General features: G+C 41.2%; 1 protein-coding gene across 1 annotated transcript in view; it reads left to right on the top strand.

Moving 5' to 3' along the window:
* FREM3 (FRAS1 related extracellular matrix 3) overlaps positions 1–27,459 on the top strand; it is a 102,727-nt gene that overhangs the window by 69,143 nt on the left and 6,125 nt on the right. The window contains exons 4-6 of the mRNA XM_061140713.1: positions 2,724–2,954; positions 5,936–6,061; positions 19,904–20,155. Of these exons, the coding sequence (XP_060996696.1) occupies positions 2,724–2,954; positions 5,936–6,061; positions 19,904–20,155 (609 nt within the window). The remainder of the gene's footprint in view (positions 1–2,723; positions 2,955–5,935; positions 6,062–19,903; positions 20,156–27,459) is intronic.

Raw genomic sequence — 27,459 nt, 5'->3', positions numbered from 1 at the left:
TATTTTTGGCTGCCTCGTGCCACATGTTGGATCTTAATTCCCTAAACAGGGATCGAACCCATGTTCCCTGCATTGAAAGGTAGAGTCTTAACCACTCACAGTGGTCATTTTAAAACTACTGTGTTGTTGTTCATTTGCTTCAGTAATTGGTTAGTTCTTATTTCCTAACACTGCTGAAATCTATTCCCAGCTCTCCATCTCCACCAACAGTGCCCTAATTGTCTAGAAAATTACTAACGATTTTCTCACCATCAAAAATCAGTAAGCACACAACACTGTAAAGTAACTATGCTTCAATTTTTTAAATGGTTAAAAAAATCACACATAGGGGAAATCCTTGGCAGTCTAGTGAGTGTGATAGGGGCTCTGCTCTTCCTCTGCAAGGACAGGAGTTCGATCCCTGGTCAGGGAACTAAGATCCCAAATAAATAAATAAGTAAAAATAAAGTTTTTCTTTAAAAAAATATGACTACAAAGGTTTAAAAAAAAAAAAATCACACACAAAAGAAACACATCAGTAGATTAAGACAAAAAAAATCAGTAAACGCATGAAAAATCAAGCCACCATGACTAAATGTCTGTCTGATAAAATAACCTATATTTATCCTCCCAGAAGGGCTTCCCAAGTGGCTCAGTGGTAAAGAATTTGCCTGCAATGCAGGAGATGTGCATTCAATCCCTGGGTCAGAAGATCCCTACAGAAGGAAATGGCAATCCACTCCAGTATTCTTGCCTGGGAAATCCCATGGACAGAGGTGTCTGGCGGGATATGGTCCATGGAGTCACAGTTAGACTCGACTTAAGAGACTAAACAATAAATACTCTCAGGGATTGCAGAAATGATCAGATACAAAATATTAACTCAAAAATGCCCAGCACTGTTGTAGTCACCGGGAGTCCTCCAGTGAAACAAACAGCCCAAGGTCTCTACCTCCATGGGGTTCACATGCTAGAGTCCAGATGTTGTAGCCGTGCTTTCCGGGAAACAACTCACTCAGAAGGACAATGCAGATAGTGGAGTGCAGTTTATTACACCGGCGGGTCCAAGGCAGAGTCTCCTCTTAGCCAAGCACCCCGAGCGACTTTTGTGAAAATCTTACATACCTTAAGTGTACTGCTCAAGCCCACATCCCCAGATTCCTTAAACCGAGGCTGGAAAGTGTTAAAGGGAGACACAATCAGGTTATAGCCGTGATTCACAATCAGAAGGGTCAGCTGGTTATGCATTCATTGTAGCCTACACCATGAAGATTACAAAGCTGATTGACTGCACAAGGGGTTATTACATTCTTTTTGGCAACGGGAAACCTGGGTATGGAATCTGGTGGTTATCAGTTTGGGAGGCCAGTTCAGCTGTACATATGTTATCCCCATGGCTACCAGGCACATAGTACCAAGGTCACTGAAAGGGCAAGATCGAGTTTCCTTCTTTTTCAAGATGGAGTGAGCTCAGCCTGTTCATCTCCTCACTCACAGAGGCTCTGAGCTTTCCAGAGCTGGGGCATTTTCATACTCATTTCTGAATCCCAAGCATCCAGCAGAGTGTGGCACATCAGATGCTCTCAGTAGACATTTGATAAAATATCCTTATTTTATGAATGCCTGTTCCCTTTTTCTGTCGCTCCTCTTTTTGTCTGCCCCTCTGCTTAGATACACTCTCTTAGCCAAAAGTAGTTTATAACTCTAACTCAAAAAGATATAAGTACCCCAGTGTTCCTAGCAGCACCATTTACAATAGCCAAGATGTGGAAGCAGCCCAAGTGCCTATCAAAAGACAATTGGATTAAGAGGATGTACATGTATATATATATGTGAGTACATGTATATACAATATTGCTGCTGCTAAGTCACTTCAGTCGTGTCTGACTCTGTGCAACCCCATAGATGGCAGCCCACCAGGCTCTGCCGTCCCTGGGATTTTCCAGGCAAGAACACTGGAGTGGGTTGCCATTTCCTTCTCCAATGCATGAATTACTCAGCCACTAAAAAAGAATGAAATAATGCCATTTTCAGCCACGTGAATGAACCTAGAGAATATTGTACTTGGTTGAGTAAGTCAGACAGAGAAAGACAAATACTGTGTTATACCATTTATGTATAGAATCTAAAAAATAATGAAATATATCTATAAATAGTAAATAATAAATCTAAAAAATAATAAAACGATATATAAAATAGAAGCAGGCTCACAGACACAGAAAGTAACTTTATAGTTAGCAAAGGAGGAAGGGAGTGGGGAGGGATAAGTTAGGAGTATGGGATTAACAAACAACTATACATAAACTAGATTAGCAACAAGGAGTTACTGCATATCACAGGAAACTATATTCCATATCTCATGATAACATATAATCAGAAATAATCTGAAATATATATTATAGATATATATAACTGAACCACTTTGCTATACATGGGAAACTAACACAATATTGTAAATCAACTATATTTCAATCCAAAAAAATCACAAGAGTGGTAGCTTCTGGTGGCTCTGTGGTTAGGATTCCAGACTTTCACTGCTATGACCTGGGTTCGGTCCCTGGATAGGGATCTGGGATTTCACATGCCACACAGCCAAAATATATATTTAGCTTACAAGTGTCTGCTGAGAACATTAAAAGAAGCAATTTCTGTGCTGTTAACATTTCATCAACAGTAGAACCCACTGTGAAATCCTCCCTTCAGGTACTTGGCTTTATATTCATAGTTTCCTGATTTTTGTTCAGGCATTGTAATGAAAGATGAAACTGCAAAAAAAGATAAAGATTTTAAAGGAAAGGCCCAGAAAGAAGTCCAGTTCAATCCCGGACAGACTACAGCCACGTGGAAAGTGAGAATTCTATCAGACAATGAATACGAGGCTTCAGAGACCTTCCAGATCATTCTGACAAACCCTGTCAGGGCTGTACTGGAGTTTCCAGAAATGGCAGTTGTTGAAATTGTGGACCCTGAAGACGGTATGTGATTCCTATTGGTACAATCTATTAATGGGTTCTTGGGTTCATTTCAGATATTTGTATCTCCACCAAGCTCCATAAGCCACTGGACACATTCATATCACTTAGGATTTCAAATTAAGTAAAGCACCTCAATGCAGTCATTTTTGTTTTTAGGATCTTTGAATAGGGATGTAGGAGAGTGAAACAGACAAGACTTTGCCAAGCTTACTCTAGCAAATGCCCAATCCTCCCTCCCAGTATCTGCACACTCAGTATGGCAGAGCTTTGACCCCAAATGGCTAAGCCTCAGGGCTTGCTCCATCTTCTCACAATTTTCTGGGAGCTCCCCACCAGATCAGGTGGGGACCTCACATATCCCTCACCCTAGATGCGGCTGCTGGGAACCAGCCAACTGATTCACTTTAGCATGCGTTCCACAAAGTTCTGTTATAGCTCTGCATAACACTCTTAAATTCATCAGTTCATTATCGGTTCATTCATTCAGCAAATATCTCCCCAGAGAAATTAAAAAAGAAAAGTAATTAGCCAGTGATTGTGACTTTTTTTCCTGCTCCTTTTTGTGAAAGTAGAAGAATAGGTCCTAAAAGAGGATTTCAGTATTCACATCTGAATGTTAGACGTATCGATTATCATGAGAACTGAAAGAATTTGCATACCCCCCAGAAGTGGGTGACTTAACTATCAGAAAGGAAGTCTTGGTTAAATGCCATAAGAATCGTTGAAGAATCCCCTGTATCAGCATGTCCCAAACTGCAGAGCAGAGAATATAATACAATTTATACAGTATGGTCAGTAAACTTTCCATGGACCAAAGAAGTCTAGGAAACTTTTCAAATATCTCCTTTGAAGCATCATAATTCACACTAGGTTATTAGATTCCTGAGAAAACTCTTCTACAAAGAAACCTGTTTAAACTAAGGCAACATTGTAAATCAATTATATCTCAATTTAAAAAAAAAAAAAAGAAATCTGTTTGACTTTGTTTAACCAGTTTTCTCAAATTAGAATATAGATTTTTTTTTTTTAATTTGTTGTACCCAAGGAATATCTTTTAAAATCTTTAAGTTCTAGTTTTCTTGAAACACAATTTGAGAAACACTGTTTTTCACATGCTTGGCACTCCAGTAGACAAAAATAGAAATCACGGCCCTCACCACCCAATGAAGGTATTTCATGAGTTTTATTGATAACAATGCTTAAACACATTAATCAATTAAGAAAGCTACGTGTGAGGGAACATGGCAAAAACAGTGTTCTGAGCTAAGAAACTGGAAAGATCACCATCATTTCAAACTATTAAGCTTTTTGTAGTAGGCAGGATTCCAGCTGAATCTTGAAGAATAAAATGGGATTTGGATTCATAGATGGATAGGAGCAGCTTTTCAGAATGGGAAAATAGAGAACGTGGCTGGATAACTGAGTCCCAACGTATCAGTTTTTTTCACTTAACATTAATAACATTACTTTTAGCTTCTTCCGTGGTGACAATCTTTTGAATCAAGAGATGTCCAGACAGTAGAATACCACAGAGGATCATTTTAGGCAGGAAAATAAAGGAGAAAAAACTTAACATATGATAACTAGATAATTCAACATTGAATTCTGGGTAAACTTGTAGTGAAGCAAAATGAAAGTCACTCAGTCCTATCTGACTCTTTGCAACCCCAGGATTATACATTGCATGGAATTCTCCAGGCCAGAATACTCGAGTGGGTAGCCTTTCCCTTCTCCAAGGGGTCTTCCCAACCCAGGGACTGAACTCAGGTCTCCCGCATTGCAGGCAGATTCTTTACCAACTGAGCCATAGGGAAGCCCAAACTCAGTTCCAAAAGAAGAACAGATGGTGTACTACAGTATTTTTCCTTCATGCTTCCATTGTCAAGAGGAAGAATTTGTGTATGTGCATATGGTGCAGTGGTAAAGAATCTGCCTGCCAAGAGAAGCAGGTTCTATCCCTGAGTCAGGAAGATCCCCTGGAGGAGGTCATGGCAACCCTCTCCAGTATTCTTGCCTGGAGAATCCTATGGACAAAGGTGCCTCGGGTCGCTAAGAGTCAAAGATGACTGAGCAGACTGGACACTGTTTGTGTATATGTATATATATAATATAAATAAATAAATGTATATATACAGAGGAGATATTTCAGTCTATTAAATGTGGTTTCACTCAGAAAGTCACTTCAGTTCGCCACTTGATTCTATGAGTAGAAACAATCCACTTCAAATTTTTATTTTTTTTAAAAAACAAACACAGGTATTTTAACTATGCATTGCATTCTTAATGTAAAGCCTTGGAAAACATTGAAAAACCCCAAGAAAAATAGTACACATCAAGAAGTGACCAGTATTCATACTCATATTGCAGCAACTGTTCTGATGATGCCTATGTGTATGTTTTTACATCCCAAACTGCATGACAGAGAACGGTAATGTAACAGGTGTTCACACACACACATCCAGCTCAGAAAATTTCAATGGGAATATTATCTTAAGAATTAAGAGCAGAATGAGTAGCTTATTTTTCTCAGCCCTGTGTCTTACCCATGGTGTCTGCTTGATAAGTGTTGAATCAAGTGTTTGTTGAATAAAGCAGAAAACATTTCTTTATACTCATGAATAGATGACTTGATTGTTCAAAAGCATTTAAAAAAATAAACATTAAAAGTAAAACACGGAAATCTGTGATCTTTATTTAGAAAACCTGAAATGTGACCTCCAAAAAAGAAACCAGATTGCTGATATTCCTTCCCATTTCAGTGCTCGATAACCCTTTTAACATTTCAAAGGGAACCTCCTAAACTTAATTTCACTACCTCCCCAGCTCCACTTAATGACAGATATTTCCTATTCTTACTATATTCCATAGAGTTGGAATATATAGAGGTCAAGATCATGTACATTTCCACTCAGGTTGAAATATCACCAATATCACCAATCAAACTTAAGTCTTGCTAAAAAGTTATCTATCCTCTTTTCTAGAATCAACAGTTTATATTCCAGAGGCAGAATACAAAATAGAGGAGGATGCTGGGGAGCTTTTGATTCCTGTAAGACGGTCTGGAGACATAAGCCAGGAACTCACAGTCATTTGCGCTACACATCAAGGTATGAGACTTTGCTGGTACTGATATCCAGGAACAGGGTCCTGGCGGTGATGCTGGGCGTGGCTGGGTGGTGAGTCAGATGCTGGGGAGGACAGGGAAGCCTGGACCATTCACGGTGACTCCCATGCAACCCCGTGAAGGTATCCTAAGATACCTGGTCTCCGAGATCAGGGATAAAATTGTATTCAAAATCAGAATTACATTACATTACCATAGGTGACATAGATAGCCAGGGGAAGTGTGATGTAGGATGCAGGGCACCCAAAGCAGGTGCTCTGTGACAACCTGGAGGGATTGGGTGAAGAGGGAGATGGGAAGGGAGGGATTCAGGATGTGGGGGACACATGTGTGCCTATGGTCAATCCATATTGATGTATGGCAAAAACCATCACAATATTGCAAAGCAAAATAATTTAAAATATAAGCCCCTCTGTTGTGAGATTTCCATGGTGGTCTAGTCGTTAAGACTCTGAGCTTGTAATGCCAGGGATGCAGGTTCGATTCCTGGTCAGGAAACTATTAATAAGATCCCATGTGCTGTAGAGCAACGAAGCCCATGGGCCACAAGTATAGAAGCCCGCTTATCACAGCAAAGACCCAGTGCAGCCAGTAATAATAACAGTAATAAAAAAAACTTCAATTATGAATACCCACAAAATTTTGTGAGGGTCAAATGAGACATTTTATGTAAACTAGTTTATATATGCTGGTGGAAAATATAATAAGGATTCTTATTTTTAATAGTCATGTTTGCATCTTGGAAACAATGTGAAATAGTCTCTATATACTCAGTCTCTTTCTTCTCCTCCCTCCAGCCCCCCAATAACTAAAAATGCCCCCCAATTATAGGCCACAACGCCCTGTTCTTTCTGACCTCACCACTACTGTACAGTCAGAATTTAGCTATTCTGTGTCCACTCCCTAAAGGTCATGTTTTCTAGCTCATTAGAATTATATGATGGGCAAAAATGATGGAACCACATGCAAATTCTGTAAAAGTTAGCTACACTTTCCTGTACTCATTTCACTTCTGACACCAGATGTGTGCAGGTTTTTCCCACACCAAGTAATTCTCCAGTTTATGCAGACTCCAAGTGGGTATCCTAAAATTCTATTCAATTCTGACACTATCTCCCCAGAGACAACAGAGAACCCAAAGTTTAAAGACTCAGTCCCACAAGACTGCTCCCACTTCAGATGCCAAAAGCAAGTCCAAGTTCTCACCTATGCTTCTAATTGATGGGGTATAAATTGGAGGTTCCCACCACCTCTTCTTTGGGTCCAGTGATTTTCTAGAACAGCTAACATAACCTGGGAAAACAGATCACTTATTAGATTACAGGTTTATAGAAAGGTTGGGCTTCCCTGGTGGCTCAGACGGTAAAGAATCTGCCGACAGTTCAGGAGACCTGGGTTCGGTTCCTGGGTCAGGAAGATCCCCTGGAGAAGGGAATGGCTATCCACTCCAGTATTCTTGCCTGGAGAATCCCATGAACAGAGGAGCCTCAGTATTGGCAGAAGGAAGAGATACATAAGGTGGGTGGAAGGGACACAGAACTTTCATGCCCTCTGAGTAAGTCACCCTCCCAGCAACCTAGAAGCTCTCTGAACTTGTTCACGAGGACTATTTTATGGAGGCTTCGTTACTTAGGCACGATTGGTGATTAACTCAACCTCCAGCCCTTCCTCTCCCTGGAGGTCAGGGAGCGGGACTGAAAGCTACAATGATCACCTGGTTGGTTTCCCTGGCAACCAGTCCCCATCCAGTGGCTCCCTGAGAGCGCCAGCTACCAGTCATTTCATTGTTTTCAGTCGCTAAGTCGTGACTCTTTTGCCACTCCATGGACTGTAGCCTGCTAGGCTCCTCTGTCCACGGGATTTCCTAGGCCAGAATACGCTGGAGCGAGTTGCTATTTCCTTCTCCAGGGGATCTTCCTGACCCAGGGATTGAACCAATGTCTCCTTCATTGGCAGGCAGATTCTTTACTCCTAAGCCACAAGGTAAGCCCATCATTTCATTAGAATACAAAAGGTACCTGGCTTCAAAGACTTATGAACTGTGTGTCAGGAAATTGGGACAAAAACCAAAACTTTATTACATCACAGGCTAATTTATTCAGAGTTCACTATAGCCAGAGGGTCAAACACCATCACTGCACTTGGCAGAGACTCAAAGACAGGCATCACTTCAGGCAAATAGACTGGGAAAAGTAGAAACAGTGACAGATTTCATTTTCTTGAATTTCAAAATCAATGCGGACAGTGACCATAGCCATCAAATTAAAAGACACTTGTTCCTTGCAAGAAAAGCTATGACAAGCCTAGACAATGTATTAAAAAGCAGAGACATCACTTTGCCAACAAAGTCCATATAAGTGAAAGCTACAGTTTTTCCAGTAGTCATGCACGGATGTGAGTTGGACCATAAAGAAGACTGAGTGCTGAAGAACTGATGCTTTTGAATTGTGGTGCTAGAGAAGACTCTTGATAATCTCCTGGACAGCAAGGAGATCAAATCAGAGAATCCTAAAGGAAATCAACTCTGAATATTCATTGGAAGGACTGATGCTGAAGCTGAAGCTCAAATACTTTGACCACCTGTTGGGAAGAGCTGACTCATTGGAAAATATCCTAATGCTGGGAAAGACTGAGGGCAGGAGGAGAAGCGGGTGACAGAGGATGAGGTGGTGGGATGGAATCACTGACTCAATGGACATGAGTTTGAACAAGTTCCGGGAGATGGTGAAGGACAGAGGAGTCTTAGTGGTTGAATGACAATAATGACAAAGGTAGGCAGAGGAGTGGGAAGCTTCGTAGTGAAGAAAGGGTATGCCCTGATTAGATGCTGTCATCGTGGGTAAACTGGAGGCAGCCTGTGGATGGACAGGGGAGCACATTTGGCTTTCTCTGGTTGCTCCCAAATTGGAAGCCAGGCGTGAGTCAGGAAAGCTGGGGTTATTGATTAGGTTCTGACAACTCGGGGCAGATGATTAATAGAGGCTGTGGTTTGACGTCCTATGCTAGCTGCTGCAGATTATGTGTCAGAGTTCTATTTTTATACATGATCCGACCTTCCATGTGTCCATTCTGCCAGAATCTATGCTTACGCTCGCTAAACATTTGACAACACACAGCATAGCCACAGCAATAAACAATTATCTATCTAAAATACAGGGACTTCCTGGTAGCTCATACTGTAAAGAATCCGCCTGCAATGCAGGAGACCCGGGTTCAATCCCTGGGTTGGGAAGACCCCCTGGAGAAGGGAAAGGCTGCCCACTCCAGTATTCTGGCCTGGAGAATCCCATGGACAGAGGAGCCTGATGGGCTACAGTCCATGGCGTCACAAAGAGTCGGACACAACTGAGAAACTAACACGACTACTGTCTAAAATATCAGTAGTGCCCAAGTTGAGCAGAGAAATAGGAATAAATTCTCCTCTGCCCCAGGGGGCAGGGGATTTGGCAGTAAGTCAGGAATTTATTTTGAAATATCAGCTATTACTGAAAGAGTGAGGTAGGGTCCAGCTGCTTGCCACTCAAAAGCCACGAGACAAGTCAGGTTGGTAGAAAAGAAAGTTTGCTTTATTTCAGACGCCAGCAACTGGGGTGGGTGGATGGCAGGCATCTGTCCAAAGGCCTACTCTCCCCCAACTGGCATCCAGAGTGGCAAGAGCTTTTATAGACAGAGGGAGGGGGCTACCTGCAGAAATAGCACAGTTAGCTCTGACAGTCATCTTCAACTTGGTTGTCGGTGGTCTGACCAGCATCATCTTGATTGTTTGAGGCACAGTTAATCTTCAGTTCCAGGATCTGTTTGTTCCCATTACTTTGAGACCAGTTCTCAGAATTGTGGCAGCTTATGCCGTGGGTATGGTCTGGTCATCATGTATTAGCTTCTTCACCCTGGTGTTCTAATATGCATAAGACCATTGATAGGATATGGCTCAAAGTATTATCTATAGCCCTTGAGAAAGAACCAAAGGTCCCTGACTTTGCTTCATGACTACATTATTCTTATTTTGTCTCCTTTGACTGTTTTCCTTTGTTTCTGCATTTTTCACTTCTCTGATTAAATTTATTATTTTTGACTAAAGGTTTTCACAGACAAAAGGCAGGTAAAGGACACAGTGGGGAGGTAAGGACCATAGGGTCCTGCACTGTTTCATGACTACTACCTTATTACATAGGACATAACCAAATACAAGGACAAGGACAAGATCTTCAGGATCTTCATGTTTGTGTTTGGCTATGTTTAGAGGGGTAACCCTATAGTCTACTCCCCTCACAAATGCACCAGATATGCTAACTACCTGTAACTTCAGCAACTCAAGTTTTGCTGCTGTTGTTCAGTTGCTAAGTTGTGTCCAACTCTCTGCAACCCCATGGACTGCAGTGTGCCAGGCTTCCCTGTCCTTCACTATCTCCCAGAGTTTGCTCAAATGCATGTCCATTGAGTCAGTGATGCCATCCAAGCATCTCATCCTCTGCCACCGATTTTCCTCTTGTCCTCAATCTTTCCCAGCATCCAGAGTCTTTTTCAATGAGTTGGCTCTTCACATCAGGTGGCTAAAGTATTGAAGCTTTAGCATCAGTCCTTCCAATGAATATACAGGGTTACTTTATTTTAGGATTTACTGGTTTGATCTCCTTGCTATCCAAGGGACTCTCAAGAGTCTTCTCTAGCACCACAGTTCAAAAGCATCAATTCTTTGGTGCTCAGCTTTTTTTATGGTTCAACTCTCACGTCCATACATGACTACTGGAAAACCCATAGCTTGACTGTATGGATCTTTATTGGCCAAGTAATGTCTCTACTTTTTAATATGCTGTTTAGGTTTGTCATAGCTTTCCTTGCAAAAAGCAAGTGTCTTTTAATTTTATGGCTGCAATCACAATCCATAGTGATTTTGGAGCCCAAGAAAATGAAATCTGTCACTGTTACCATTGTTTCCCCATCTATTTGCCCCTATGAATTGATGGGATTGGATGCCAGGATCTTAGTTTTCTTAAGCTGAGTTTTTAGGCAGCTTTTACATTCTTCTCTTTCACCCTTATCAAGAGACTCTTTAGTTCTTCTTCACTTTCTGCCATTAAAGTGTTATCATCTGCATATCTGAGATTGTTGATAAATCTCCCAGCAGTCTTGATTCCAGCTTGTGAATCATGCAGCCTGGCATTTCTCATGATGTACTCTGCACAGAAGTTAAAAAAACAGGTTGACACTATACAGCCTTGTCATACTACTTTCCCAATTTGGAACCAGTCAATTGTTCCATGTCTTGTTCTAACTGTTCTTTCTTGGCCTCCATACAGGTTTCTCAAGAGATAGTAAGGTGGTCTGGTACTCCCATCTCTCTAAGAATTTTCCAGTTTGTTGTGATCCACACTGTCAAAGCTTTAGTGTAATCAATGAAGCAGAAGTAGGTGTTTTTCTGCAACTCCCTTGCTTTCCCCATGATCCAACGAATGCTGGCAATTTCATCTCTGGTTCCTCTGCCTCTTTGAAACCCAGCTTGTACATCTGGAAGTTCTCAGTTATGCACTGTTAAAGCCTATCCTGAAGAATTTTGAGCATAACCTTGCTAGCATGTGAAATGAGTGCAATTGTGCAGTAGTTTGAACATTGCTTGGCATGTTCCTTGGCATTCCTTTGAGACTTGAATGAAAACTGACCTTTTCCAGTCCTGTAGCTACTGCTGAGTTTTCCAAATTTGCTGATGTATTGAATGCAGCACTTTAACAGCATCATCGTTTAGGATTTTAAATAGCTCAGCTGGAATTCCATTACTTCCACTAGCTTTGTTTGTAGTAATGCTTCCTAAGGCCTACTTGACTTCACACTCCAGGATGACTCAACTTTTTCCCTGATATTACCCCATGCGGGAAAGGCAGCAAGAAAAACAAGGTGAGGTAGTCCTTGAGGACTTCTTGGCTAGTTGATCCTCAGAAGGATGTGCCAGCCCTCTCTCCCAAGTCCACACAGAGCTTCAGTCAGAGTCTTTGCAGAGGAACAAGAGCCTGGGTCTTTGGGACAGTGGCTGCAGGTGGGCGGAGCCGCTGATGGAGGAAGTGCCCTCATCCTCCGCTCAGGATTCCCGCTGGGCTACTTCCGGTACCAGTGGCATATTTTGAGTCCACAAGCAGAGTGTCTGGAGGACAATGATTCTATGCATGGGAGAAATAAAGTGATAAACAATCCAATTTGGAAGATTGTATATAATTGCTAAAATGTGAGAGGCCACCCCTCTGCCTCTGGAAAGAGCTACCCTGTGGGATGACATGCAGAGGAAATAGAGAGCTCAGAGGGCCTGAAAGTGTGATATGGAGATGTCTCCACCTCAAGTGGGAAAAGTTACACACAAACTCGCCTCCCCACAAGAGCATTAGGTTCAAAAGAGCTGGTGTTCCCAGAAAACTCCCTGCATAGCTGACACACACAACTCAGACCGCTTGGCACCAGAGCTTTAACCTTTGATTCCTTACCCTAAGGACTGTTCTAATGCCTACAGTAAAAAGTTTAAAGAGAGACAGTATAACAGAGCCAGGGTCCTTACCTCGAGTATGAAACCAGGACATGCATAGTCACATCCTGATTCTTCTACCCCTCTGTGAGATTATAAGACAGCAAGACTTGTACAGTTTGCATGCACATTCAAGTAGCATTGTGGTAGTCATCGTCACCTACTCTCCATAGATACTTAAGTATCTCAATACATAAAAGTTTAATTTGGCTATTTAAACCTTTCTGAAAGTCTTGCTAAAATAAATCCTTACCAATTACTTATTTTCATGACTAAAATAAGCATGAGCTGATGTATAAACAGTTGAATGGAAAGCAGGCTTATTCTTTGTACATTAATAATAATTTACAGATGCTAAACCTGTATTATACTTACAAGAGGTGAAAGAAGTAACTAGTTTTATGCTGTGATTTCATGGGAACCTCAAGGTCCCAAAATGTTATCAGTGTTCTCAGACAATGATGTAGAGGTATTGTTAAAAAAAAAAAAAAACTGTTTGGGAGAGGAAAAGAGCTAGAGGAATAAATTCTCCCTCATTGGCTATGTTGGAAAAGAACATGCAAATTAGACACTTCTTAGCCCTGTCTTATTCTCAAGATAAATGTCATCTGTCTGTTTCTTCTCATTAGTCACTTTCTCATTAGGAGATTGCTCTTATTAGAAAGACAGCCAGTGAAGAGCAAACCACAGGATGTAAAACCGAGAGAACAGGAACAGTGTTGAATCATCCTGTGGTTTTGGTCAACCCCAAGTCAAACATGCTGAGGCTTTTAAATAATCAACTTCATCCAGCTGAAAGGGATGGTGTGGTCAGCCACAGTCATGTGTCACCCCACTTCTCTGATTGGCTGTTTCTCTGTTGGCTGTGTCTCTGGGTAAAGTTAAGGAGGAAGTGAACAGCAGTTTCCAAGCACATTCAGCAAAAGACTTTCTTTTTTCTTTCCTTTAAAAAAAATCTGTTTATTTATTTAGTCATAGTTGTGTATGTTAAGTTATAGAAGTTATACCTTGCACCTCAGAGGAGTTCTTTGGATGATTTAAAAGCTCCTTGACTCTAGTCTACTGAGGGTAAATGCTCTTGCATATCAAAACATGTCTTTATTTCAACCTCATTCTTGAAACTCTAGATTGACAGTTACTATCTCAAACCACTTTGAAGTTATTATTCCATTGTCTTCCAGCTTCCATTGTCTTGTCAAGAAGTCTGCTTTTAGTCTAAAAGTCATCCTTGTAATGAATTGTCTTTTTTATGCATTTAAGATATTTCTCACATGATTTGATCTGAATCTATGAAAGATCTGGGGGCTTTCCTTGAGAAAGTTTTTCTCCAAGGAGGATTTGCATTGCTTCATCTGGCATCTGAGAACAATGCTGACCCAGAAACACTCCTGCTCCCTTGCATCCCGGACCAGATCCCAGAGTTTCAGGCTCAGCTCCCTGATGGGCCACAGCACAATCTCCCTTCAGTGTCAACTCTGAATTCCAGCTGGAGTGGGATTTGCTTCTCTAGCTATAGAGGGGTTAGGGCTCTGTGGTTTTAGGGTATTGTTTTTGTTTTGTTTTGCCCCCTTGATAATTTCTCTTACTTCCTATGAGCACAGAAAAGGTGGAATAATTAGTTCTTCTAGATATTTTGTAGTGGAAGAGCATCTCAGCATACCTAGCCAAGCCAAATTGCTGGGAACAGAAGTCTCAAAGACTCCTCCAGACAGACAGTCCCATGCTGCTCCAACCCTGTCCCCTGTCTCCCCCAAGTCATGGACTTTTCTAGACATGAAATGAACTGTGCCGGGGGCTTCTAACACTGTCTGATTTAATCAGGAATTAGATGCTGTGCTTTAAAAGAAAGGTGATTTCTTGTCTCACTGCTCTATTAAAAATACATATTAAAGGAATTTTGTGTGCTTAAAAGAATGTATAATGTATAATCAAGATTGTATAATCAAGTAATATAGTAAGACAAAGTGGGGAAGTTAAAAAATACTCTAATCAGAAGATGAAGCTTTGACTCCTGGACAAGACACTGGGGTGTTCTCTGCCTCAGTTTCTTCACTGATAAAATACCCTGCATGCTTAGTCGCTCAGTCATGTCCAACTCTTTAGGACCCTTCAGACTGTAGCCCACCAGGCTTCCCTGTCCGTGAGATTCTCCAGGCAAGAATACTGGAGTGGGTTGCCATTTCCTCCTCCAGGGGATCTTCCTGACCCAGGGACCGAACCCGTGTCTCCTGCATGTCCTGCATTGGCAGGTGGATTCTTTACCAACAGCGCCACCTGAGAAGCTTCCCTCACAGCTTGAGACCCAGCTGCTAACGTGTCTTTATGAAAACAGCCTGGAAATGACACACCAGCACTCCTTGGAGACTCTGTTAAATAAGGGATTTGTCCAGATCATAACCAGAGACCTCAGTTTATATCTCAAGTTACATTTGATATTTTGGGAACAAAACTTTCTCCTCTAGCTCTTGGGGATTCTTAATTTGCTATCCATAAAATAGAGCCTTTTTTATAACTAAAATAAATACCAGTATTCCATGTTCTTGACTGTTCCATATAACTGATCAAATGGTTTCCCAAAGTAAAATTTCCAGAATCCTAGGAAGAATGGGCCATTTAGGCAAAGTGAATATTTTGATTACCTGAGACATAATTAAACTATCTTTTTTCCCCTGTCAACTCTCATTGTTAAAAGCTTGTATGGATTGTTTTGCTTTCTGTTTTAGCAGAATTCTTCAAGTCATAATTTTCAATAAGAGTTATATTTCAGCCTTATTATTTAACCCAGAAATCTACCTACTTAAATGCATTTGTATTTCAACCAGTGGAGCTGTCAGCTGAAAGAAAGTTAAACAGGAAGGGGAAAAATACCAATCACTTTTGTTTCATGAATTGTGATAAATCAATATTTGACTATTCATTAGGTGAAATATATTGAGAAATATATTTAATAAAGATTTATAGAGATAGTATTGGGTATCTGCAAGTCTAGTGTGTATCTAGTGTGTATCTGCTTTTAATATTTATTCAAAATGGCTAAATGTGTAGTTTCTGACAGGGATTTTTTTTACACCACCTTTCTTACCAACATTCTGCATTCTAGATGACTAGGGGAAAATAAAAAAGTATACTCTCCAATGTATGTGTCTTTTTAAATTTCAGGCTCATAAAAAGCATATCAACCATTGCTTGTCACTTAATCAGATTGTTTTAAGAATTTATGACTTTTTTCCTTTTTGTGTGTATACCTTGGAACATAAAAAGTCTCCTTGACAGAGCCTCTCATCACTTCCTATGGGCTTTCTAGATTGCCAGCCACTTACTTTCTTATTTACTTGGGGACTGCCTGTCTCTAGTACTTGATAGCTCTTGCCTCTGACATCCTAAGAACCAGCTTCTCCTTCCTTACTTGAGCTTAGAGAGCGCTTTCATAAGTAGATATCCCAGGACTGAGCAGGGTGGAAATGTCATACAGGAATAAAATTTCAGAGCACAGGCTGGCCCTGGAACGTGGCTGATTTCCTCACCGCGTGATAATCCCCCTTGTAAGCCATCCATTTCTAACAGTTTCTCTCTCTGCCCTAGCCAATGTGTTTTACGCTCATTGATTTTTCCAGCTCTAGTCTTTTCTAGGTTCCTGGAATGACAAAACAGTTAATTTGTTGTTTCCTATTAATTCTTAAAACTTGTTCCATCGAAAAATCATCCTGAGACGCTCTGTGAGTCAGTGCCCTTCTGGGCACGTCCTCTGAAGTCAATTTGGAAACAATTCTTATTTTTTAACAAGCCATATTTATATGTGTAGTGCACACTCACAGGCGTCAACTTGCACGTGTGTTGATTCATATTAGCAAAAAGAAGGTGGATATTTGTGTCAGCATGCATATATGCACTTACCTGAGCTATAAGCAAGACAGACCCTTGCAGGACCTAGAATGCCCCATCTAGAAGCTCACTGTCATATCCCCATTGCTTCTTGTTAAGAAGTGTGGTGGGAAATAACTGTGCTTTACAAAAATCACTTATTTGATATATTGAGTTATTTTTTTTCTTAAATGGGTGTTTCCAGTTTTGATATCGGATTGTAGGAGTTCATTGTATATTCTGGAGTCAGAGTCTCCCCCCTCACCCTGCTCCCCACACACAGCATGTGGGATCTTAATTTCCCAGCAAGAATTCAAAACTGTGTCCCCTGCAGTGGAAGTATGGAGTCTTAACCACTGGACCACCAAAGAAGTCCCTGTGGAATTATTTTAAACAGTCTTTGTCTCCTAAAACTGTTGTAAAACATTTCAATTACTGTGACTACTCTCTAGTCTTTTAGCTCTATACTTGTGTGTTACTATGTTTTTAACACCGAAAAAAATGCATTAAATTGCACTGTTGGTGGGATTGTAACATGGTATCTAATTGCTATGGAAAACAGTACAAAGGGGCCTCAAAAAATTAAACATAGACCTACCATATGGCTTCCCTGATAGCTCAGTAGGTAAAAAATCTGCCTGCAATTCAGGAGACCCCAGTTCAATTCCTGGGTCAGGAAGATCTGCTGGAGAAGGGATAGGCTACCCACTCCAGTATTCCTGGGCTTCCCTTGTGGCTCAGCTGGTAAAGAAATCCACCTGCAATGCAGGAGACTGGGGTTTGATCCCTGGGTTGGGGAGATACCCTGGAGAAGGGAAAGGCTACCCACTCCAGTATTCTGGCCTGGAGAATCCATAGACTGTATAATCCATGGGGTCCGAAAGAGTCAGACACGATTGAGCGACTTTCACTTTCATGGTCCAGCAATTCTACATCTAGGTGAGTGAAAATTGCTCAGTCATGTCTGACTCTTTGCAACCCCATGGACTATACTATACAGTCCATGGAGTTCTTCAGGCCAGAATACTGGAGGCAATAGGTGTTCCCTTCTCCAGGGGATCTTCCCAACCCAGGGATTGAACCCAGGTCTCCCTCATTGCAGGCAGATTCTTTACCAGCTGAGCCACCAGGGAAGCCCAATACATATACCTATACATCTAGGTATATATCCAGAAAAATAAAAGCAAGGTCTCAATATATTTGCACACCTGTGTTTGTAGCAACATTATTCGTAATAACCAAGAGGTGAAACCACCCAAGTATCCATGACCGGATGAATAGATAAACATCCATACAATGAAACATTGTTCAACCTTAAGAAAGAAGGAAAATTCTTGCAACATAGGTGAAACTTGAAGACATTACACTAAGTGAAATAAGCCAGTAACACAAAGACAAGGACTGTAAGATTCCACTTAACTGAAGTACCCAGAGGAGACAAATTCATAGAGACAAAAAGTAGAAAGGTGGCTGCCAGAGATGGCGGCAGGAGGGAGTGGCAAGGTGTTTAATGGGCATGTACTTTCAGTATTTTTGTAAGATGAAAAAAGATATGAAGATCTGTTAAATAACATGAACAGACAATCCTACCGAACTATACACTTAAAAATAGCTAAGATGGTACATCTAGGGTATGTTTATTTTATCACAAGGAAAATAATGCACTAGATCCCAGAAATCCCACTCCTAAGTATTTACTTAAGAGAAATAAAAATGACATACTGACTCAAAGACCTGAACTTGGATATCTGTGGCATTATATCTTAGCTATTATTCAGAATAGCTAAAAAAAACTGGGAACAACCTAAATTATCAACTGGTAAATGGAAAAACAAATTGTGATATAACCACACAATGGAGAACCCTATTCAAGAGTAAGAAGGAATAAAATCCTGACACATTGATGAATCTTAAATGCATTATGCTAAATGAAACAAATCAGAATCAAAAGACTAAAAAAATGCATGATTTTATTTACACGGAATTCTCATCAAGCCAATAAATCTATAGTGACAGAAAAAATCTATAGCACCAGAAAAAATTAGGGTTAAGATTGGGGTTAGGGTTAGAGAGAAAGAAAATGGATGAGTGGTTTCCAGGGCTTGGAGACAGGGAAGAAGATGGATTACAAGGGGTACATGTGTTGGTGGATAAAAAATATTCTATACTATGCTTCTGGTAATGGGTGCATGATTATATGTATTTGTTAAAACTCATCAAATAGTGCATTTAAATTAGGGAATCTTGACATATGTAAATTACTATAGTAAAATTTTCAATGCACTGTCTCTAAACTGAAAGTCAGTCAATCTTGTATTCTTTATAAAATAACAAATAATTCCATGGAATTATTATATAATTATTATAGTGTGATACTATATTATAGTATCACACAAAGAACTCCATCAGGGCGTGAGAGTCAGATTACTGAGATGCAACACATTGGAAAAGACCCTGATGCTGGGAAAAATTGAGGGCAAGAGAAGAGGGAGGCAACAGAGGACAAGAGGGTTGGATGGCATCACTGACTCAATGGATATGAGTTTGAGCAAACTCAGGGAGATAGTGAAGGGCAGGGTAGCCTGGCATGCTACAATCCATGGAGTCACAAAGTCAGACACAACTTAGAGACTGAACAAGAATGACAACTTACAGCTCTGCTGCCATGGGAAGGGCAGGGGCGGGAGCAAATCTACACATTATCATGGTATAGATTCTCTGGTCATAATTTATCTGTACTTCAGTTTTCCAGTCTATAATATGAACAAATTAAGCTAAACCACCCTCTGATCCTTCAGTTTATTTAGCCCCTAATCTAAACAAAACTTATTCAGTGTATACCTTATTCAAAGATCCTGATGTTGGGAAAGACTGAGGGCAGGAGGAGAAAGGGCAGGATGAGATGGTTGGATGGGATCACCGACTCAATGGACATGAGTTTGAGCAAACTCCAGGAGATGGTGAAGGACAGGGAGGCCTGGCGTGCTGCAGTCCATGGGGTCGCAAAGAGTCAGACAAGACTTAGCGACTGAATAACAACAGTTCAAAGACCACTGTGAATCGTGCCAAAATAGCCAAGTCTTCTAATTACCATATTAATATTCATGACTGTAAGGGATAAGTGTGCCTTATAATTCATAGAGCTGTTATTTTAAAAATGCCATTTCCTGGTGGCTCAGACAATAAAGAATCTGCGTGCAACGCAGGAGTCCTGGATTCAATCCCTGGGTCAGGAAGATCCCCTGGAGAAGGGAATGGCAATCCACCCCAGTACTCTCCCCTAGAGAATCCCTTGGACGAAGGAGTCTGGCAGCTACAGTTGAACACAAGTCAAACACGGTTGAGCAACTATTCTCATTCTCTATTATCTAAAAATAGTTTGAAAACCCCATGGGGAACAGGTTTCCTGTTCAGAATTGTTTCTTCTTACTTCCTCTGTTCTATCTCCTGTCTCCATAGGTTCTGCCATAGGCACCATTTCTTCTGCAGGTTTATCTTTCTCTGACTACATCTCACGTCCGAAAGACCACACCAGCATCCTCCGCTTTGACAAGGATGAGGCTGAGAACACCTGCCGGGTCCTGATCATCAATGACTCTCTCTATGAAGAGGAGGAATCCTTCAGCGTTTCACTGAGCCTGCCAAAGGGAGGGCAACTGGGGGCCCAATTCCCCACCGCCAAGGTGATTATCCTGGCTGATCGTGATGATGGTAAGCCTATTTCCTGTTTTCCACTCTTAGTAATAGCTGCTTTTTTCTCATGCTTTCCCTCAACAGCTGAGAGATAAATCAAGCTTAACTGATCTATGAAAGGAATTGTTGATGTTGCTCCTTCTCTAACATCTCTGAGTGGCTTGTCAGATACATAGTTTTCACCAATACCGAGGACAATGCAGCAATGCAGAAAGATTAAATATTTGTGTGTGAGTGTGTTAAATTATTTTTAAAAAGAACATCCCAAGGAAGTGACCTAAGCCTTTCAGGAAGCCAAGAAGAGGACCTAGGTTAAATGATCACCCAACCAGGACTGCCCCACAGGACACTCATCCTAGCCATCCAAGGACCCTCCCTCCAACAACAGGAGCAGGAGTCTACAAGTGGTATGGGGTACCATGAAGCTCCCATGAGCAGGCATCCAGATCTCTTTTCCTAGCCCTACCCAGCTGGGAGTTTGGCTCTAGTCCCAGCTGAAGCACAGAACCAGAAAAGAATAGGATGCTCTTCACGCCTCGAAACCAACCCCTCCCAACCCCTGACTCCCAATACTAAGCCCAGTATTACTTTCTTATTAATTGCCCTTTCTATAAAAGGCACTTTTAAGAGAAAATATTGATAAAGACAAGGCCAGGATCTGACTATTTTATTATGAGTCTCAAATTCGATTGACCACTTCATCTCTCAAATATACTTCTGTCAGGATTTGAGTGGCTGTGCGTTGCTGTGTTCAGATCTAGATAGGATCAGACTGGGCAGCTATCACAGACCCAAAATTTGTGTGAATGCGTAGATACAGTGCAGAGCTTCCATGAAACTGAGAGCCATGTCAAGAGATAAACCAGATGGAGCAGAGGCTGAAAAGTGTATGCGCTGTTTAGTTGGGAATGAAAATTTATCATGTATTATATCATTCTGGGGCTTCCCTGGTGGCTCAGATGGTAAAGAATCTGCCTGCAAAGCAGGAGGCCCAGGTTTGATCCCTGGGTCAGGAAGATCCCCTGGAAAAGGAAATGGCAGCCCACTACAGTATTTTTGCCTGGGAAATCCCACAGACAGTGGAGCCTGGAGGGCTACAGTCCAAGGGTCCTATTGTTCTAGGACAAAGGAAAATATGAGTGAGATTAAAATTGGTTTGGTTTTTGTTTGTTTGGTCTCCTAAATTTTGTTTCTTGATATTACATCCTGTAGACAAGATCTCAGAATGCTGTGAAAGGCCAATTTTGCTCTACTTAAAAAAAAATTGCCAGGGACTAAGTTCAATTCCCAAATATATTTTCACAAGTCTCAAGAGCTAAGAGTAAGTATAGACTCTCATGTCTACGCATTCTTCATTGTGTAATTTCTTTTTAAAAATTGCCCCCTTAGAATTAAGATAACTGTCGTTTTTCTTAAAATAACACATATGACAGTTCAATATAAAAGATGCTAACAGCTCAATCAAAAAATAAGCAGATCTAAATAGACATTTCTCCGAAGAAGACATGGAGAAGGAAGTAGCAACTCACTCCAGTATTCTTGCCTAGAGAATCCTGTGGACAGAGGAGCCTGGTGGGCTGCTGTCCGTTGGGTCGCACAGAGTCAGACATGACTGAAGTGACCTAGCAGCAGTAGCCAAAGAAGACATACAGATGGCCAATAAATACATGAAAAATTGCTCAATGTCGCTAACTATTAGAAATGGCAAGTCAAAACTGCAATGAGACATCACCTCACTCCAGTCAGAATGACCACCATCAAAAAGCCTACAACTAACAAATGCTGGAGAGGGTGTGGAGAAAAAGAAGCCCCCCTACACTGTTGGTGGGAATGCAAATTGGTGTAGCCGCTACGGAGCACAGTATGGCGGTCCCTGAAGAAATCAAAAACACAGTTGTCATAGGATCCTGCATTCCTATTTCTGGCTAAATCCGGAGAAAATTGTAATTCGAAAAGATACATGCTTCCCAGTGTTGAACGCAGCACTGATTACAATAGCCAAGACATGGAAGCAACCTGAACGTCCATCAGCCAATGAATGGATAAAGATGTGGTGTGTATACACATACCACGGAATATTGCTCAGTGTACTCAATTTTCAGTATACTCAACAGAAATTTAGAATTTCTATTATATTCTCTGTGAAACCAAAGACATATTAGGGGCTGACTACTAAGAACAAATTTCGCTATTCATGACACTAATGGTTCCTTTGAATGGTGCCATTGTATTTTGGCCTTGAGGAAACAACCACAGTGGTTACTAGCACACCTACTACATGATTATCATCTTTTGGACGACTTTTGTGAAATGACAAGTCCCCTAATTCAGCGTTTAAGCAAAAACATTGATCAAATTCTATCATAGCTCAGGAAGTAGTTCCATTGCCCTTTCAACCAGGAATGAAAACATGTGTCCTACAAAACGGGCTACTTGAAAGAAATTGGGAGAAGTCCACACTCATTTTCTGGCTAAGTATTTGTGTCTAGAAGGTCAGTCTGAGCACATGTTAAATACCAGCAATGCTTCCTTTATTCAGAAGTATTAAGTCCATCATCCTATAGCAAAAGCTGGTTTTCCTTTAGGCCAAGTGATGACATGCTATCTAGCAACATAAAGGTGTAGCCAAGCAGCTCAAGAGTTAGAACTGGGATGAAATGTTTTTATTCTCTTTAGCTAGACTCTGGGAAATGTTTAGCTTCCTTAAACAGAGATCAACTATCCCCTTGTCAAATGGGTCACCTGCAGGAATGTATTTGTAAGGGCAACTACTATGGAGTGATGCTAAGCAAAGAAATGGCACAGGAGCAGAGACGATCTAACAGCTCAAGACCCTGGCCCTGCACTGACAGGAAAGTCATGATACGTCAGCTCCGTGCAGACAGAGGCCACAGAATATGGCCAGTAAGTGTTAACTGAACTAATGCATAGTGAGCTTCCTGTGCATTCACCTACTAAAGACCTTAGCTTCCACTTGCACTTCACAAGGTCAAGATGAAACTAAAGACCCTAGTTAATTAGCACAATGTGTCTGTTCTGTTTGTAAACAGGTTGTAGCAGGTCTCCACCTAGCTGCTGAAGACATTGCACTTTTAACATGCAATTTGAAAATTCTTGTATCTGCCACAAAAAAGAATTGACGTCCAATTTCAGATGGCTCTTAGTTTTGTCCTGAGGTAATAAGATTTGTATAAACATGCATAAAATTTGCCTATATGGGAGGGGAGTTTGGCGAAGAATAAATACATGTATGTATATGGCTGAGTTCCTTTGCTCTTCACCTGAAACTATCACAACGTTGTTAATTGGCTATACCACAATACAAAAAAAAATTAAGTTTAAATTTGCCTGTAAAGATTGCCAGCTAGATTAGTGTCTTTGTCAGTAATGGGCATTTAACAGAATAATGACAGATTTAAGAAAACGCTGCAAGGAAAACTTGCACAGAAACAAAGTGTTATTTTGGTGAAATCACATCCAGTTTTTTGTTTTTTTTTTTCGGTGTGGTTAATACTATTGCTATGTGCCAAGATAAACTTCAACACAAAATGTTTTTAAAACTAGAAAGACAGATTGCTGTACTGTAAAACCCAGAAAACTGTTTGGAAGAAACTGTAACACTATGCTTTAGAAGGTTAGTCATATTATAATACAGTTGTCAAAGGTTTCATTTTTTTTTTCATTTATTTTTATTAGTTGGAGGCTAGTTACTTTACAATATTGTAGTGGGTTTTGTCATACATTGACATGAATCAGCCATGGATTTACATGTATTCTCCATCCCGATCCTCCCTCCCACCTCCCTCTCTACCCATGTTAAAGGTTTTAAATGCAGAAAAAAAAAAATTATTTCGTTTCTTATTTTTAAATTTAGGCATTATAGTTCAGTTGACACAGTTTTAAGTTTAATAAGGTGTATTTTGGTTGTTGTGCCACTGATTACCACTGTTGGCTTACACACATCTTTCTGCCTATACTTGCTGAATTTAACATTGTGGTCACTTATATTTCTCAATTTTTCCTACTCTCTCGATTTTCCTGGACCCACTCTTGTCTCCATCACTCTTCCTCTGTCTCTGTTGTTGAGCTCCTTCCCCTCTGCCAGTCTCCCCAGTGGTTGACACCCCTACAACCTTTCTCTTTACTCATTCACGTTGGATGATCATACCCTCTAAAACAGTACGAGATTGTCCACAACTTGTACACTAGCGGCTCCTAAATCTCCAGCCCTTACTTGATTCTCGAACTCCAGATTCACACATTAAAGCCTTTCCACCCCTAGCCAAGACTGTTTCCCCGCCTATCTTCCCAACTGAGTCTATGATGATCCCATCCGCACACTGGTGGGGCATCCTAGAAGCCATCTATGTCCAATCACTGGATGCTGCTCAGGACACTAACTACATCCATCTCTCCCACTCCATCACTAGTATACACACCAGTGAACACTTCAAACCATCCTCATGTCTCACCTGGATAATTGCAATAGCTTCCTAATCAGTAGCCCTAGCTCTTCCTTAAATCTGTGACCCAAACCAAAGTTGGACAGATTTACAGAAAACAAAAAAACCAACCACCTTTCCACTGCTTCAAATTGGCCCCTATATTCTAAGCAGAGTCTAGAATGTGAAGTCCTATCTACTTAACGTGGATCCAAGTTTCTGTAGGATCTGATTTCTCCCTTCCTCTCAAAACTCATCCCCTCATTCATCCACTGTCACCTTAAACATTTCCAAGAAATGCCCTCTTTTATTCCTTCCCAAACACTAGGCTTTGTCGTGCTTCTGGGCTTTACTTTTTCATATGAGCCACTCTGTTGGGGACATTCTTCCCACCTTTCTCCTGGATCAATTCTCATTCATTTTTTGAGTCTAGCACAGTTATTTTCTTCCAAGACTCCTCCTTCTGAGCCTTGAGGTGGTTCCTTCTTTTGTCAGAGCGTTCAGGGTTAGCTGATGGGCATGAGTGTGGCTGCCCTGTTATACCAGAAACACTTTAACAGGAAGAACATACATCTCTTTACATCCCCATAGTTAGAACACATAGAGGATGCTCAAAAGATGTCTGTTTAGCTGAACTAAAAAACACTAAACTTAACTTCATGAAACCAGATGTTAAAAAACCGATACTGACTCATCGGCATTACCTCTTCCATTTCTAAAGATCCAGAAACTGTTGAAATAAATTGTTTCAGAATTTTTCTAGTGATTAAGCTTACCTTCTTGTTTCCAGAATCTATTTTGTCTTCCGAGGTAACTTAAAAAACGTTTTGCAATCTTCCATCTCTCGGCATCTATTCTGTTCAGGGTGGTTTGTCAAAGTTTAATAGCAGCATGTCTGTGCCTTCACCTGTAAGTCCTCTTTGGATCTTGGTGTGAAATTTCTCTGAATGTGCACAGTGAGCTCATTTTAAAATGATGGTCATATCTCTTTCGAAAGTTTCCCTTTCCACTTGGTCATATTTCTTTTACTTATTTCCATTTAAGGGACATTTTCTTTTAAAGGAGAGAAAAACACCGCTATGGCTGTGGAATCCACTTAACATAAGTGGCCAACACATTCTACTCTCATAACTGCCCACCCATAAGAATCATTGCCAGCATCTCAGATTTTTAAACAGACCTTGAGTGACAACTACTTAGAGATGCTGCGGGCTGCACAGGGCATCTCTTTCCTCTGTTTGAACAAATCTCCTTATGCTCAGTATACAGAGCATCTCAGAATAATTTCGTGATTTCTCTTCTAAGTAACGCTGTCCTCCTCTTATATTCTGTATCTTAAGGTATTCAGAGAGGCTTGATTCTTACTTTTTTTTTTTCTGAACAGCGACATAACTCAATTTTTTTTATCTTTCTTACCTTTCTTCCTTCCCTAATACCACACACAGTAAATTCTCTGCTAAATAAGCAGATCCATTAGTCTCAACTTTAAAAAATATTATTTATAGTAAGTTCAAAGTATATCAGAAGTGAGTTAAAGTTAGCCACTCGACAAATTCTTTAATACTTATAACACAGCAACCGAACTGTTTCTAAGGGGATGTGGAATGTGGTCCCTGGTCTTGAGGTATTGGTAAGGCTCTGATAACACAGAACAGTGTGTGAGTATGGCGGCTTTAACATTTTAACTTTTTAAAGAGGTGCTGAGTCACGAGACGGTGATAAGGGTGATGTGTGTCACCTGCAGTGTGGAGGAAACTGGCTCTATCTGGAAAATCTCAGTGTAGGAGATATGCTGATTAGCTGCTCTGATAGATGAGCAAACAAGAGATGCATTAAGATGAGGCAGTATCCCTTGGGTGTATCAAGCAAAGGATGCAGGAAGCTTGTCCTGGACCAGCTGTGAGCCACGCACGCAGCAGAGATCCAGAATGGACCGTCTTAGGTCTTGTCCAACAGCGCCATCTAGAGGGATGAACAATCCCCACAGAAGCACCGCCAAACCCTAATATATGAAGAAGGTTTAGTGATCAGCCAGGACAGGGATACAGACTGAAGGGGCTTAGCACGCACACATCCTTATCAAGGGGATGGCAGATGAGAAGCACTCAACCATGGGAATGAGAGATCTCCAAAGAACACACCAAAGTGCCCATGAGAAACAGAATCTGCTTTCTTCCATCTTCTAAGACCCAAGAGTGTGGTCACCATAAAAAAACCCATCAAGATCTTGTCTGCTTCTCTTGCTTCTCCACCCTGTTTCCTGTCCAAGCTTAGAGGCCTCCAAAACATCCGCCAGCAACAATGGGGAGGTGGATGAAACTTTTGAGTCAAAAAGAGAGGATGGGGACTTGGCTGGTGATCCAGAGGCTAAGACTTGGCGTGTTTCCAGTGCTGGGGGTCTGGCTTCCATCCGTGGTCAGGGAACTAGACCCCACCTGCAGCAACTGAAGATCCTGCATGCCGCAACCAAGACATGGTGCAGCCAAAAAAAGAAACAAAAAGTCTTAAGAGAGAATGACCTCCCCCACACCCTTTTCTGAGTGCAGACCCACACCTGCGATGCAGCTGAGGACAGCAAATAGCCAGAGTGACCCATCACTGCAACTAGTGAGCTGTGCAGAGTGTCAGGGGAGCACGGGATAAGGAACAACTCCCCCCTTAAGGGCATATACGGCCTCCCAGGGGCTTCCCAGGTGACACTAGGGGTAAAGAACCTGATTGCCAATGCAGGAGACACAAGAGACACGGGTTCAATCCCTGGGTCAGGAAGAGAGCATGGCAACCCAATCCAGTATTCTTGCCTGGAGAATCCCATGGACTGAGGAGCCTGGCAGGCTACACAGTCCATAGGATCGCAAAGAGTCGGACACAACTGAACGA

Source organism: Dama dama, chromosome 5 (genome assembly GCF_033118175.1).
Source record: "Dama dama isolate Ldn47 chromosome 5, ASM3311817v1, whole genome shotgun sequence".
Classification (NCBI taxonomy): Eukaryota; Metazoa; Chordata; class Mammalia; order Artiodactyla; family Cervidae; genus Dama; species Dama dama.
The sequence above is the reverse complement of the archived record's forward strand: the minus strand, read 5'-3'. Positions and strand labels throughout refer to the sequence as shown.